Source organism: Anomalospiza imberbis, chromosome 6 (genome assembly GCF_031753505.1).
Source record: "Anomalospiza imberbis isolate Cuckoo-Finch-1a 21T00152 chromosome 6, ASM3175350v1, whole genome shotgun sequence".
NCBI classification, from domain to species: domain Eukaryota; kingdom Metazoa; phylum Chordata; class Aves; order Passeriformes; family Viduidae; genus Anomalospiza; species Anomalospiza imberbis.
In genome coordinates, this window is record NC_089686.1 from 21,721,459 (window position 1) to 21,734,076 (window position 12,618).

The 12,618-nt window shown below is 48.8% G+C and overlaps 2 protein-coding genes and 1 long non-coding RNA gene across 11 annotated transcripts in view; all 3 read right to left on the bottom strand.

Annotated features, from left to right (window-relative positions):
• Nucleotides 1–12,618, bottom strand: part of SLIRP (SRA stem-loop interacting RNA binding protein) — a 127,590-nt gene that overhangs the window by 16,539 nt on the left and 98,433 nt on the right. The gene's annotated exons all lie outside the window — the stretch shown is intronic.
• The window catches only part of ADCK1 (aarF domain containing kinase 1), an 89,117-nt gene that overhangs the window by 9,208 nt on the left and 67,291 nt on the right, over nucleotides 1–12,618 (bottom strand). For 5 of the 9 annotated variants that reach the window (XM_068192722.1, XM_068192720.1, XM_068192718.1 and 2 more), the window contains 2 exons: nucleotides 10,217–10,410; nucleotides 7,867–8,864 (listed from right to left, as the gene is read on the bottom strand). The exons of 1 other annotated variant lie outside the window; for it this stretch is intronic. In XM_068192722.1, coding sequence (XP_068048823.1) covers nucleotides 8,693–8,864; nucleotides 10,217–10,410 — 366 coding nt within the window. In that variant the 3' untranslated portion in view covers nucleotides 7,867–8,692. Of the gene's footprint in view, nucleotides 1–7,866; nucleotides 8,865–10,216; nucleotides 10,411–12,618 lie in introns of those variants that run through there. 3 more of the 9 variants (XM_068192723.1, XM_068192726.1, XM_068192725.1) reach the window with 2 other exon arrangements.
• Nucleotides 5,610–8,139, bottom strand: LOC137475434 (uncharacterized). Its single transcript, XR_010999892.1, has 2 exons — nucleotides 8,018–8,139; nucleotides 5,610–7,714 (listed from the first exon to the last, which is right to left on the bottom strand). It is a non-coding gene; the product is annotated as an uncharacterized lncRNA (long non-coding RNA).

The following is a 12,618-nucleotide window of genomic DNA, read 5'->3' on the forward strand; positions in this document are numbered from 1 at the left end:
GTTTTCATGACCAGCAGCCCTGAAGGAGACAAAAGTGTTGCTGATTTTTAAAGCTGGACAGTTTGGCCAGCCTCTCTCCCTATTCCTCTACCTTTGCCACCCCATCTCCATGCTTCAGTTGAGAGGTCAGAAGGCAACTTGGTTATATTGTGCTCCCTGCCAACACTCATGCCCTGGCAATGTCCTGGAGGGGCCTGGTAATCATCCTGGTGTAAGCTGGGGATGACCCTGGTACCACGTAACACCACCGTGCCACTGTCGGACAGCAGTTTGCTTTGGGCTATTCCCAAGGCTTTTCTTTTTATCTTCCTTGTGCTCTACCAAGGTGTGCCACTGCAGTACAAAGCACCTCTCTCACAGGGGGTGCTCCATCTTCTCCTAAAACCTCCCCCAATGGCCAGAGATTGGGCTGGCTGCAGCTAAGAAAAGGCAGCATGGGAGCTCAGCCCAGAGGGAAAGCAATAAGGAAGGGAAAGAGGCAGAGAGCTGTGTCTGGCTCTGCTGAGCTGCCACTGCCATAGGATGCATTTGCATGGACACAGATCATGACCCAGCCCAGCAGGATTTCTGTGCAGAAGACCATCCCTGCTATGGTACTGATGTGACAAGGCCAAGCTAAATGCCAGCGGCAGCCTTCATGCAGCACTGCGTCCTGCCCATGATTTATGTCCCAGGTTTAAGAGCATTTCATTTCAGCAGCCATGCTCTGACATCTGCAGGCCCCTGAGCCAGCGAAGAAGGTAACTGCCAATGATAACAGGCGGCTCTGTGCTCTGCCGCCTGCCCGCTACACACGTAGTTGTGATTTTTTCCCCCCATAGCACAGTATGGCAAATAATCCTTCCCCCTTCCCAGCAGAAGACAGGCTGTGGAAAGAGCTTATGCAGTGCACCCAGAGCTATCCACATCATCAGTACAGGACTCCCCAGCCCAGACTTTGCAGAAGGCTCCAGGGTAGGGGCAATAGGAGCATCTGCTCCCGTAATAAAACTTGGGTGCTGCCAAGGACAATGCACATGTCACAGGAGCACCCAAGCAGCTTTGCAACCCCATACCCTCCCATGGAGACCCCTACAAGATCCGTTTCTTGTGCAGCCACTGCTTGGCAGTGACAGCAAATGCAGCAACCAAAGGAAACCTGTTGCATGCTGGGTGGGTTCATTTAGGGGTTTTAATAAATGTTAGTTAGGTCGGTTCTCTGTACCCCTATTTCCCCCTCACAATGGTTTGCTCCAAGCTGTCTGCTACAGGAGCTTTCACCAGTCAATCTTGTAACCACTCCCCTCTTCCCCACAGAAAGTTCTGTGTCAATCACCCCACCTCTGCATTCCCATTTGTCCCAGAACACTGTACCCACCTCTGGAATGTTCCTGTAGGTTGCTGTGGTCCATGTCACTCCCCTGTCGTCTGTCCCCATTGGGCGAGGGGGGCTTCTGCCCCTGTCTGCCCGCCCCCTATTTAACCCCATGCTTCCTTTGTCCAAGTCGCCATTTTGCCCACGGCACACCTGGGAACAGCTGCTCTGACCACCGCTGCAGCCACGCGGGAAATAAACAGTTCTCAGCACCGCGGGGCAGAGTGTGCCTTCTCTCTCCCTTCGTCTCCTCTCAGCGTGTGGCTATGAAGGCGGCAAATCCACGCGGAGGCTCAGCTCTAGAGCTCTGCACACGCGGCAGCCCCGGTCTCACCGAAAGGCAGCGCCACTAGCCAGGCGCGCCCCAGCTGCCTGAGGCCGGGGCAGAGAAAAACAAAAGCCGCAGAAACCATGGGAAGAAGATCTTGGACACAGCTCCCTTCAGCAAGACCATGGAGCAATCTCAAAAATGAAGGAGTTCCATCACTCACATAACCTGGGCAGAATGAAGACTGAAGAGGAAACTGAAGGAAACAGCACTCAGCCAGCAAGGGCTGCAAGGACAATCTGACACAGCCAGCACAGTTCTGCATCACATTCACTGGTTTCAGAAACTCTCATTCCCTGGGAACACAATTGAACAGCCAAGTATGGTTTCTCCAGGGTAAGACTCTTCTCCCATAAAACTGATTGTTCAGCCTGTTGTGCAAAGTTATCAGTGGTAACACACTTAGCTGGCTCCTGCACCTCATCTGTCTGCTTTCCTCCCTTTGTCTTCCTCTGCTGCTCTCTCCACTTCACACCGATGTGTTTTATGCCCATTGATACCCCAGAGTAAATCCTCAGTCTGCATGACCTCATTGCTTAGGTCTCCAAACCAGCTGTTGCAGAACAGCTATTTGCCTACTGACCTTTTGCTCACAGACACTACAGTTACAGGTTTACCCTGCTCCAGTTTCTCTGATGACACAGAGAAGCTATTGCAGTCCCAACCCATACTGGGTGCAGGGCAGGCAGCCATGGGACTCACTGCCCTGTGATGTATGCATCGTATATTGCCAAGTTTTCCTTTCAGCCTTATCAGCATGATGGATAGTTTAGCCTTGGTGAAGTACAAGACAGCAATAACAATGCCCATGATTTTTTTTCACGTTTTCATTAACAGCAATATGGTATTACCAGGCTTCATGCATGTCACTTTGTTTATTAGCTACCATTTAGTAACCTCTTCCATCTTTGCTTTATTAAAGCTAGATGTACTGCTAGGCTGAGGGTGGAAAGGAGAGCAAGGGCTTACTGTACAGCCACCCTGGGGAGATGCTTGCTTGTGTACATCAATGCTGAGCCTGAAGCTGCAAGCCTGCAAACTGCCACCAGCTAATGTGCATTTTACATGCAGATTTGCCGTGCTAGGTCAGGCCCAAGTCCTGTAACCTTCTTAGCATAGCTTCAGTTACAGGAAGAGACTTTATGAGTGTTTTTTATGCTCATATGTATCAGAGTATGGAAAACTAGCCTCAGCAAATAAGACTCTGAATCAAACAGAAATAAAAAGAAAGTAAAACAAAAAACAAAAAAAAAAAAAAAAAAAAAAAAAAAAAAAAAAAAAAAGCCATGGCTCCTCCCTACTCTCCTGTTCATGCAGTCTAGGTGAACAGTCTTTACCAGACCACCAGAAGTCACGAGTACCTGGTTACAGCAAGCAGCTCAAAGGGGAAGCTGTGCATCCCGAGTTCTGACATCACAGCTGATCTGGAGTGACACAGAGGATGGCACAGAATGATGCTCTCTGGGTCACACAAGTCAGCCCAAAAAGGTTGTTAGCATTTGACAAGGTCACCATGAGCTGCACAGGGTCAGCAGAAGGTGTGTGGGTAAGAGTACAGTCAACGTCCTGCCCAGGGCTCCCTCAGGCATTGTTGTGGATGGACACACAGCCATGTTCCCCACAGGGGACAGAGGCACTGATCACTACCCCAACAGGTGTAGCTCCAAATACCTGTCAGGGAAACTTCAAACTGTCTTGATGGGACCTGATTACCATCACACAGAGATCACTAAACATCCTTCCAGCCCATTCAGGAAGCCTTCAGTTGGATATGCATATAATTTATTCCCTCCCAGTTTAAAACCGATTTAAAACCTGTGTTAGCCACACCAGGGTCCTGGGAAGGCACCCACTACCTTCCAGAAGGCACTGGACATACAGGTTTTGCCCAAGAAAGGACACAAGAGGCAGCTGGCTGATAAAAACTGCAAGGCAAGGTATGCAGGCTGGCATTTGCCAGCACAGGCAGGCTCACACCCAGTTCCACAAATGAACCAAGCAAAAACAGTTGATAAGCCCCTGGCCTGGACTTCAAAGCAAAGACAAGACCTGGTCAGCGTTGTTATCTCATGTCTGAGCACAGACAGTGACATAGAAGGAGAGCTGAGAAAGCTGAAACCCAGATCCAACCTCATCCCACAGCACTGACTCAATGGCCACATGAGCCAGCTCCCTGCCTGCTCCATGCCATGGCCATATGGCTTCACCAACAGGCTGGCTGCGAGGGTCCACTGGGCATCTGACTCTTCTGCTCTTGAGGGAGACTCTAGCCATCAGACCAGCTGAGCCACCCTGCTGGCCAGCCAAGATGGAGACCCTTTCTGGGTGACGTGTCCTGGCTTTGCACCACCCTCCCAGTGAAGTTTATTCCTAACTTTGCAAACTCTGACTTGTGGCCATCAGCCCTTGTTTACTCATCTGGTACTGCCAGAAGGAAGTTGGCTCTAATCCCCTTTCAAAGCCTCCAGCCATTATCAGCTCATCCGTTTACTTCTTCCTTCCAGGACTAAACAAGTCCATCTCCCCTACAGGCTATAGGAATAGGTCCTGACCATGTTGTGTGCTCTCCACCAGACTAAATACAGTTTTCCAACATCTGTCTTCAACCAAGAGAACTGAAAGAGGACACAGTTTCAGGTGTGGACTCAGTACCACCAAGCAGAAGAGAACAAGTAGCCCTGGCCATTATTTCCACTGCGAATTTGTGTTGATGTGGGGTTCCCCACAACCCCTTCCGGCAGGGCTGCTGGTCCACTAGTAGGTTTTCCTAGTTTTGTGATACCTCATAGGGTAACGTGAGGTGATGTCACCATCACCTGTATGATTCCTGGAAAGGGTAATTTTTCTCAGGCAGATAATTAATTAATTAAATACCAGTCTCTTACTATCCAGGTCTTTTACAGTCCTGGCCACCATCTGAGCAGATGGTGAAGGAAGGAGGATGACCCACATCCTGCAGGCACCTCAGCAGGGCTGACTGAGGGCCAGCCCTTCCCCTTCCCTTCCCTCTCCTCTCCTTTTTCCACTCCTCTCTCTGCTCCCATCTGAATGCTGGGCATCTTGGCACAGCCCACTGTGTGTGACAGCTTCTTGCATGCTCCAGGACCCAGCAGGCTGCCCATACCCTTCTGGACACAGGGTACAGGGGTGGATGGAATAGTAGAGGGGGATGCAAGGATGCACAGTGGAGGTGGGGGAAGAGCCCTGCCAAGTGATGCACTGGGAGGGGGAGTCATTGTGAAGGGAATGACTTTGACACTGGCCAAGCTGCGCTCAAGTCACAGTTCATAAGACATGTGCTGTGGGAAGCAGCATGTGATTCATTCTGAAGCTTCTCTACTGCAACTGCATGAGGTTTGTACACCCTGCAAGATGGCAGACAGCACGATGCAGCCTTGATCTGCAAACCTAAATGCCACCCACCTGTCATCATTAGTGTTCACTAGATGGGCTAGGCAAAGGCTATGCTGTCCAGTCTGGCCTAATGCTCTCTCTGGCTTTTCTTCAGCTGGATGTGCAAAAGCATGTTCACTTCATACCTGAGATTCTTGGAAGTTTTGCACAGCAACTTCTTTTTCCCTGACTGCCCCATTTTCCACCTCCAGCAGATGTAATGATGGCACATATAAATGCTAGATTAAATGTCCACTGGTTTCCCAACACATCTGAGAGCACTGAGAGCATTAGGACTGGTGATGTCATAAGGCTACAACAAAATACTTCATATTACAGGAGCTAAAAGATGCCCATCAGTTTTGCACCTCGGCCACATGTTCGTAGGGCTCTAACCTCCATGTTAGTCCTGAGAAAGAACTGGTGGGCTGCAAGGCCAACCAAACTTCAGTTCACTCACAGTTGAAGCTGGGTAGACACCAGCCCCTGTGCTGCCTGTAAGCAAAGCAGCAGAAACTGTGTTTGCTGGTGGTGAAAACACCATTAAATGCAGGTTGGAAGGAGAGGCCATGTGCACAGACCTCGTCCAGGTTACCCATGTTTGACAACTGCAAACTGGGATGAGAGTGTCTTTTCAAAATCCTGTTAACACGTTCACCTTTGAGAGCTTTCAGCAAAAAGACAAGGCAGGAATGTTACAGGGTCAAACACCATGTGTTTGCTTGTTCTTTCTTAAGACAAACCTTCATTGATTGACTGTGGGAAGGGTGAGAGCTGAGCACAACTGATGCAAGAGTCTTTCTGCTACCATTGCAACACAGAGCTTCCCAGCAGAGACTAATTACAACAGACAAAGCTCAGCCAAATATTCCCTGTTCTCTGCCTGCTGCACACTGCCAGAAACCAGTCTGAGGAGCTGATGGTTCCCTACCACTTTTAGAGTCAGGACCCTCCTCAGGTAGCAGAACTAGCAGTCATGTTGTGGGATTTTGAAGGAGTGAAAGAACATGCATAGCTGAGAGCATGCTGTGAGCTTGACAGCCAATGTAAATAACAGCTACAGGGAGCCTCTCCACAACATGGGATCCTCTAGAAATCAGAGCCTAAATGTGAGATGAGCTTTCACTCACAGATGAGAAACCCAAACAGGGCTCTGGTCAGTATATCTAGCCATGAACAGGCAACAGCATTTGCAGAGGCAGCTACAAGGTAAGGAGGTGCAGTTGGTGACCATTACTAGAGGGTCTCTGGGACTTCAACAAGGCACACCATGCCAGCTTTCTCAGGACCTCTACTTGTGATGAGAACAAGTCAGGTCCACCCATGCTGGCCAGCATACCAGCTGTAAGTGCCTGAGCAAGGCACTGATTCAGCCAGACTGCTCACATGAGCAAAGATTAGTCATGTTCAGGCTGCATCACCAGTATTCCAGGGCCCCAGTGACTCTTTGTCAACTCAGGAGTCTCCTCCTGCAATTACCACCACTCCATTCCTTGATGCCATCATATGACCCAGAAGTCAAGGGAATCTCTGACCTGTCATTGCAGGGGTTGGAGACAAGCTTTCCAGGGACATTCAGTCTTACCAGGGTTTCTTTTTTGCTCTTAGCAAAGATCAGAGAGCACATCACCCCTGCTGCTGCCCCCAAAATAGGAAGGGCTCAGAGAGCTAATGCCAGGATCAGGTGATTGACTACACAAAGAGACCTAAAACCCACATTCAGTAATACCATGTCCAGAACCCTGCCAATCACACACCACTTCTTGGCAGTCCTGAGCCAGCCAGTTCTGCCTACATGCTTGTCCATGTACACAGCCACTGTCTGCACATCTGCAGTCCCTAACCCATCATGCCGAAGCCCACCAGCAGCCAGGTATCTTTTCTGGATTACATTCCTCCCTTTCCTGCACAGCCAGCAAGATGACTGAATCACCAGGGACTGACACACACACTTGCATTCTGTTCCCTGCTTACCTTTCCAAGCAAATGAACTCACTTCAAGGTGGAGTCTCACACCTGTGCAAGTTGGAAAATTGTATGGAAACAGGGAGATTGAATGGCTTTCTTGTGGCTTGCTCTCAGGCACAGTTTGGTGCCTGAGTAACTCTCAGCTTAGCAAGCTTCCTGACAGTAGATGGCAATTCCCATCCTGTCCTTCACGTCTCCTTTCACCAAGATAGTTTATGAGAAAAGCTGAGATGATGTAAGCAGTCACCTCCATCCACCCTTCCTGGCTAAAGGAATTCTTACAAGCAGCAGAGCTGTATCCCAGTATCTCAAATACATCTCACAGAAAGCAGACCTCTAGGTGAGACTTTCTGGTAGCTGTCCCACAACTGCAGAGTCAAAGCCATCCAACCTGTCATTTGCACCACCGAGCAAATGGCAGGTTTTGTCTGAGGCCAGAGCAGTAAAATGTCACAGGCAGTGACAAGGTGAAATGCTCACTGTGGCATGGGGATGGTGACATCTCACAGATGTGCTGCAGTGCACTTGCACAGGCACGGAGGAGGCAGGCTCAGCATGCATCTGGGCAGAAGGGTGTGAGGTGTCCTGCCAGCAGAAAGATGCCTGCTCCTCCATTCCATCCCAACACACATCTGATGCAGTACCAGAGGACTCAGATGTGGTACAAACCTCTTGGATAGAGAAAAGACCAAGTGGACATTTTGCTTACAAGGAATTGCCGGCACTGCCTGGCATCACTCCCTTGTGGAGAAATGGAAACAGGACTTAGGTTAGAGGCCCAAACATAACTCCAGTGCACAGACAAGCATCCCTCCCACAGAGATCTTCAATACAACACATTTATTTTGTTGTGTGGAAGTATTGTACAGTACATATACATTACCAGCAGTTTCAGAACCCTGAATTGTCATTCCTACTGCCTTCCCTAAATTTCAGAAGAGAGGCAAGATCACTGTCCCCTTCCCCCATTTTACCTGCAAAGAAATAGGCCAGGAGAAGTCCAAAAACAGAGGCACTTGCTGACAGGACTGGAGATGAACCTTAGGAACTCGGGCTCCCAGTCCACCACTCTCACCATTTGAGTTCTCTTTCCCTGGTGCTGGAAGAGAAAACCCTAGTGACAGCTTTCCACAAGGTCTCACTCCTCTGAGAAACATTCTGCACACCTAAACAGAAATAAGACTAAGGAGATTGCACAAACTAATATAAACCCTATTGCATTTTAAAGGGACTTACCGCCTCTGAGGGTCTGAGAAATGTTTTGAGGCATTCTAGGTAGGGCTGGGATTCTCTTAAATTCTTTAATATTGTTTAAGAAAGAGTCGAAGAGGCATTTGCTTCCAGCACAATCCCACTAGAATCTGAGTGGAATTTAACCTGCACAAATGAGGAAAGAAGGTATCCTTTCCTGTCTTTCCTGGCACAAGGTATCATGCACCCACTTATCCTAAACCACAAAACAATAGGGCTCTGGTACCAACTCCACCTCTCTGTGCCACAGAGGAAGCTAATGCTGTAAAAGAAAAGGACAGTGCAGTGTGTAATGTGAAGTAAGACCCAAAAATAGACAGAAATAGTCAGAAAAGCAAATGTGCCATGGAGAGCAGAAGGGAGGGAGGGAGCACCCGGGCCTCTCCCACCAGTTCATGTCAGTACATGAAATGGTGCATCCGTCTCAGGAGAGCAGTGACCCAGTTCCCCAGCTGGGACCCCTTCAGCCACAGAAAGAGTTCATATAAGTTGATCTGCCACAGGCTTAGGGCTTCTGTGAGTGAGATCTGGGCCCTCCTGTAAAGCGAGTGACTCTTGCTCTTCTGGTACCTAGAATGAGAGAAACAGCTGCATTAGATCCAGCAGGAAACAGCCCAGGAGGAAGGAAACCTGTCCTACATCTTCAGCACAACTGACCCTCCCCAGGGGCGAGCAATATCGCCCATCTGGAGAATCCACAGGAAGCAGGGATTTTCTCCAGGAAGCAAGGATTTAAGCAGTGCTTCTGAGGAGCTGGGGACCACCTTTCTAAGAATGAATCTGGCAGAAGAGACAGCCTGCTCTCTTGAGAAATCAGTTGTCTTCCCACTGTGTGTAGTGATCCTGGGTTATGGTATTCCTCTGCTTCTATGCCCAGCTTCACCTCAGCTCACAGAGACAGGTGCATACTCCTATTGTTTTTCCTGGTAGCACACTTTTAAGAGTCCAGGAATCCTGACACACAGATTCCTGGAAAAGTATTTCTCCACCTTTTTTAGCAGGGGCTAATTTGGATTCATAAGTCCCTCATCAGCCCAAGAAATAACTGTTATTTCATCTACAAGGAGGAACAATCTGAGACAGAAGTGCATTGATTCATAAGATTCACAGAAGGAAATCACTTGCACAATTCCCGTTCCTGGCTTTTAAACATCAGCGTGATCTTCAATCAGCCCAATCCCCTCAATCAGGCTGCAGTGAACTTTCAGATCTATGCTACTCACAAATACTGCCCAGTAGTGATGCCTGTAATGGGCAAGAAGCCCCTTCCCCTCCTCTGGGGGGAAAAATCCTAAACCCTTAACCTAAGGCCTCCAACTCTATCTCTGTATCCGGCCCAGGGTGACAGGTTTGTCCTCTGGAGAGGCTGATGGATGTAAGAACAGCACAGACAGTGGCTGAGACGTGTAACTGAGCAGGGCTAGGACCACAATGAGGGGAAGAGATACAGAGCTAACAGTAATAGGTCAAGAGATATGGTCAGAGCCTTGTCAGGCTCCCTGAGTGGGGCCCTAATAAGGCTTAATGGCCCTGACTAGCCTGGAACCACCCCCAACCCTCTGCTCATAGGCCCAGGAACTTCAGTTAATCTCAGACCTGCACCTTCAGTTCCTGCCTGAGCTACATTGGAAGAGTAATGGTCCTCAGTTCATGCCCTGCTGTGAAGCCCCATGGCCTGAACTTGAACTCACATGTTGACCTCTTTGCTTGACCTCAGCCCTGTCTTGTCACCATGGACCTGCCTGACAGCCACTAGACATAATCTACAGATTGACTTTCTGATTTGTTCTTAGACCTGCCCCATCACCAGGATTCTGCCTTATCATGTGGACTTTTGATTGGATCTGACCACCATCTCAGGGTCTGTCCTGCAGCTCTTGCTGCTCCCTCTCTGGCCTCTGATGCCTGGGTAAGAGACTCACGTGGAAACAGCTCTGATACAGCAGCGAGACATGTTGAGGAAGGAGCTGGCACTGGCCCGTGTGTGCAGGGCTGACTCAATCCCCCTTAACAAGTCGTTGGTCTTCAGCAGAAGCAGCATCTGGCGGGGAACATTGTTGAGGAGCTGGGTGATCTGGGGCAAGTAAGCAGCAGCGTTGGACCGGATCTCCATGTCCTGTGGCCAGCCAGGTCATGTCAGGGAGAAAGGAGAGAGAAGGTGAGAGTACATGGGAAACCCAGGTCCAGATGCAGCTGAGATTTGCCATGAAGAGACAGTGTTTTAATAGATCATGACAGTAGGCCAGAAGCTACAGAGCTCTGTCCTGCTTTCCTGTAGACACTGGACACAGCACTCACAGCACAGATCACTCCTGCCATATCCCATCTACCCCTCAGTGAGATAAGGACCCGTCCCCTCACTGGCAGGATTAATAGCCTCTCAGGAGAACAGCCACTCACTGCTGTCTTGGTTCTCAGTCCTAGGCAGCCTGCAGCAACTACATCTCAATACTGCCCTTGGAGACTTCTCACCTCATCAGCCCCAAAACTGGCCGAGTTGTAGGTAGCGGAATTATTCAAGAAGGTGGAGGCATGCTGCAAAGACAACCAAGCTGATTGCTCTTCACTGCCCCATGCAACTCATGGCTGTATGCTATACTGATGAAGCCGTTTCCAAGGCCTAGTTTAGTCCTCTGTCCTCAACACAATTCAGCAGAGGTCAGAAAAAAATTATGCAGTTAAGCATCATGTTAACCCAACAAATCAAAAATCATCAAATTGTCATCTGTCTGATCTAGATCTATATCCTGTATGACAGCAGCCAGTAGCAGATAATTAAGAAAAGAGTGTAAGTTCAAGGGAAACCTTCATTTTCTCTGGTTCTCCATATTCCAACACATTGCCTACTGAAAGAATCCAGTGATAACTTAGGGACTACAGCCTGAGCCATTTAAGATGAGCTCATCTCCAAATACAAGCCACCAGAGCATCCAAAACAGTCAGCAGTGCCTCTTCTTCATGTTTTTAGATCTGAGAGTTCCCTCACCATCCCAGTAAATGTAGCATAGTGTAGCTGGGTGCTGATCCTATATGCATACCATGTACCTACCTCTTCCTACAGAGGCCATGACATGAATCCCAAAGACAAGTCCCTGGAACATCTGAAATCTACAAAATCCAGGAGGACGCATGTAGGGGGGCAGTAAATAACTTCATAAAGGAAGGAGGCTCCTTTCTGGGAAATGACAGCTCTAAAGCCTTCTTTCCTCTGGAATAAGGGATGGCCTATATTGCACAACGTGGGATCTCGCACTCACTCTTTGTGAACTTCAAACTTTAAAAGAACAGACCTGCACAAACTGAGTGTGAAGGTCGTGATGGTCAGAGATGTACACAGCTCACACACCACCATGGTTGCTGCTGACTAACCAATCTTTGTGTCCTCCTGCCTCCATCACTGACTAGATACACAAGGCTTCAGCGAGAAGATGCTTAGCCCTTCTAAATGTTGTTTTGTTCCATTATTTGTTGGCAGAAAATTCCTCCCTGATTATCTCTTATCCCTTTCCCCAGCCAGCATCATTGCAGAGCTTACACTATTTTCCAGACATAGGTTTTCTTTTCTATTTCTTTTATTTTTAGCTCCAGCTGCTTGTCCACATCACAAAATAAGCACACGATCAGTCATCAGAACTGTCACTTTCTGTCAAGGGCAAAGCCTGTGTGCAGAGGAAGAAATAAGCTAAGCCTCAGGACCCAAGAAAAGCCCATTGGCTGCAGCTGCTGAGGCTGCTGCAGGATGCAGCAAAAGACATCATTAAATCAGATGAGATGAGGCTAGCAGCCACCCTGAGCAATCAGCTGCCTGGCCCTGGCTTAAGGCAGGAGCAACTATACCTATGGCAACCCTCTTACATTTGCCAGGCCTGCACCTAAAACTCTCCAGCAACGTGAATCAAAACCTCCCCAGACCATCTGCACTGGCATTTCACTGCTTTGCCACTAGATCTGGCTTTTCTCATGTTTAGGTGAATTTAAACCCATGACTGCTTGTCCTACCAGCAGCACTCTTTAAGAAACTAGAAGATCACTTCTACAACTCTTCCTGACCTGCCTTTTCCTGATTTTTTTCTGACCTAACTTGCTCAGACTTACCCTATGGATTGCATCTGCTTGGCCACTAGTCCTTGTAGATTCCTACTGGACTTGTCCCAGTTTCATCAAACCTGTCTCAAGATGCAGCCAGTCCCAGACTGAGTACAGCACTACAGATAAGATTTTGTTTCAGGAAGGTTGTTTCCTTGTCTCACAGGCTATTGTCATGTTGATACATCCTCAGGCACACTCTCTGGAGCTCTGCACTGATGGTACCTGCCTACACAGT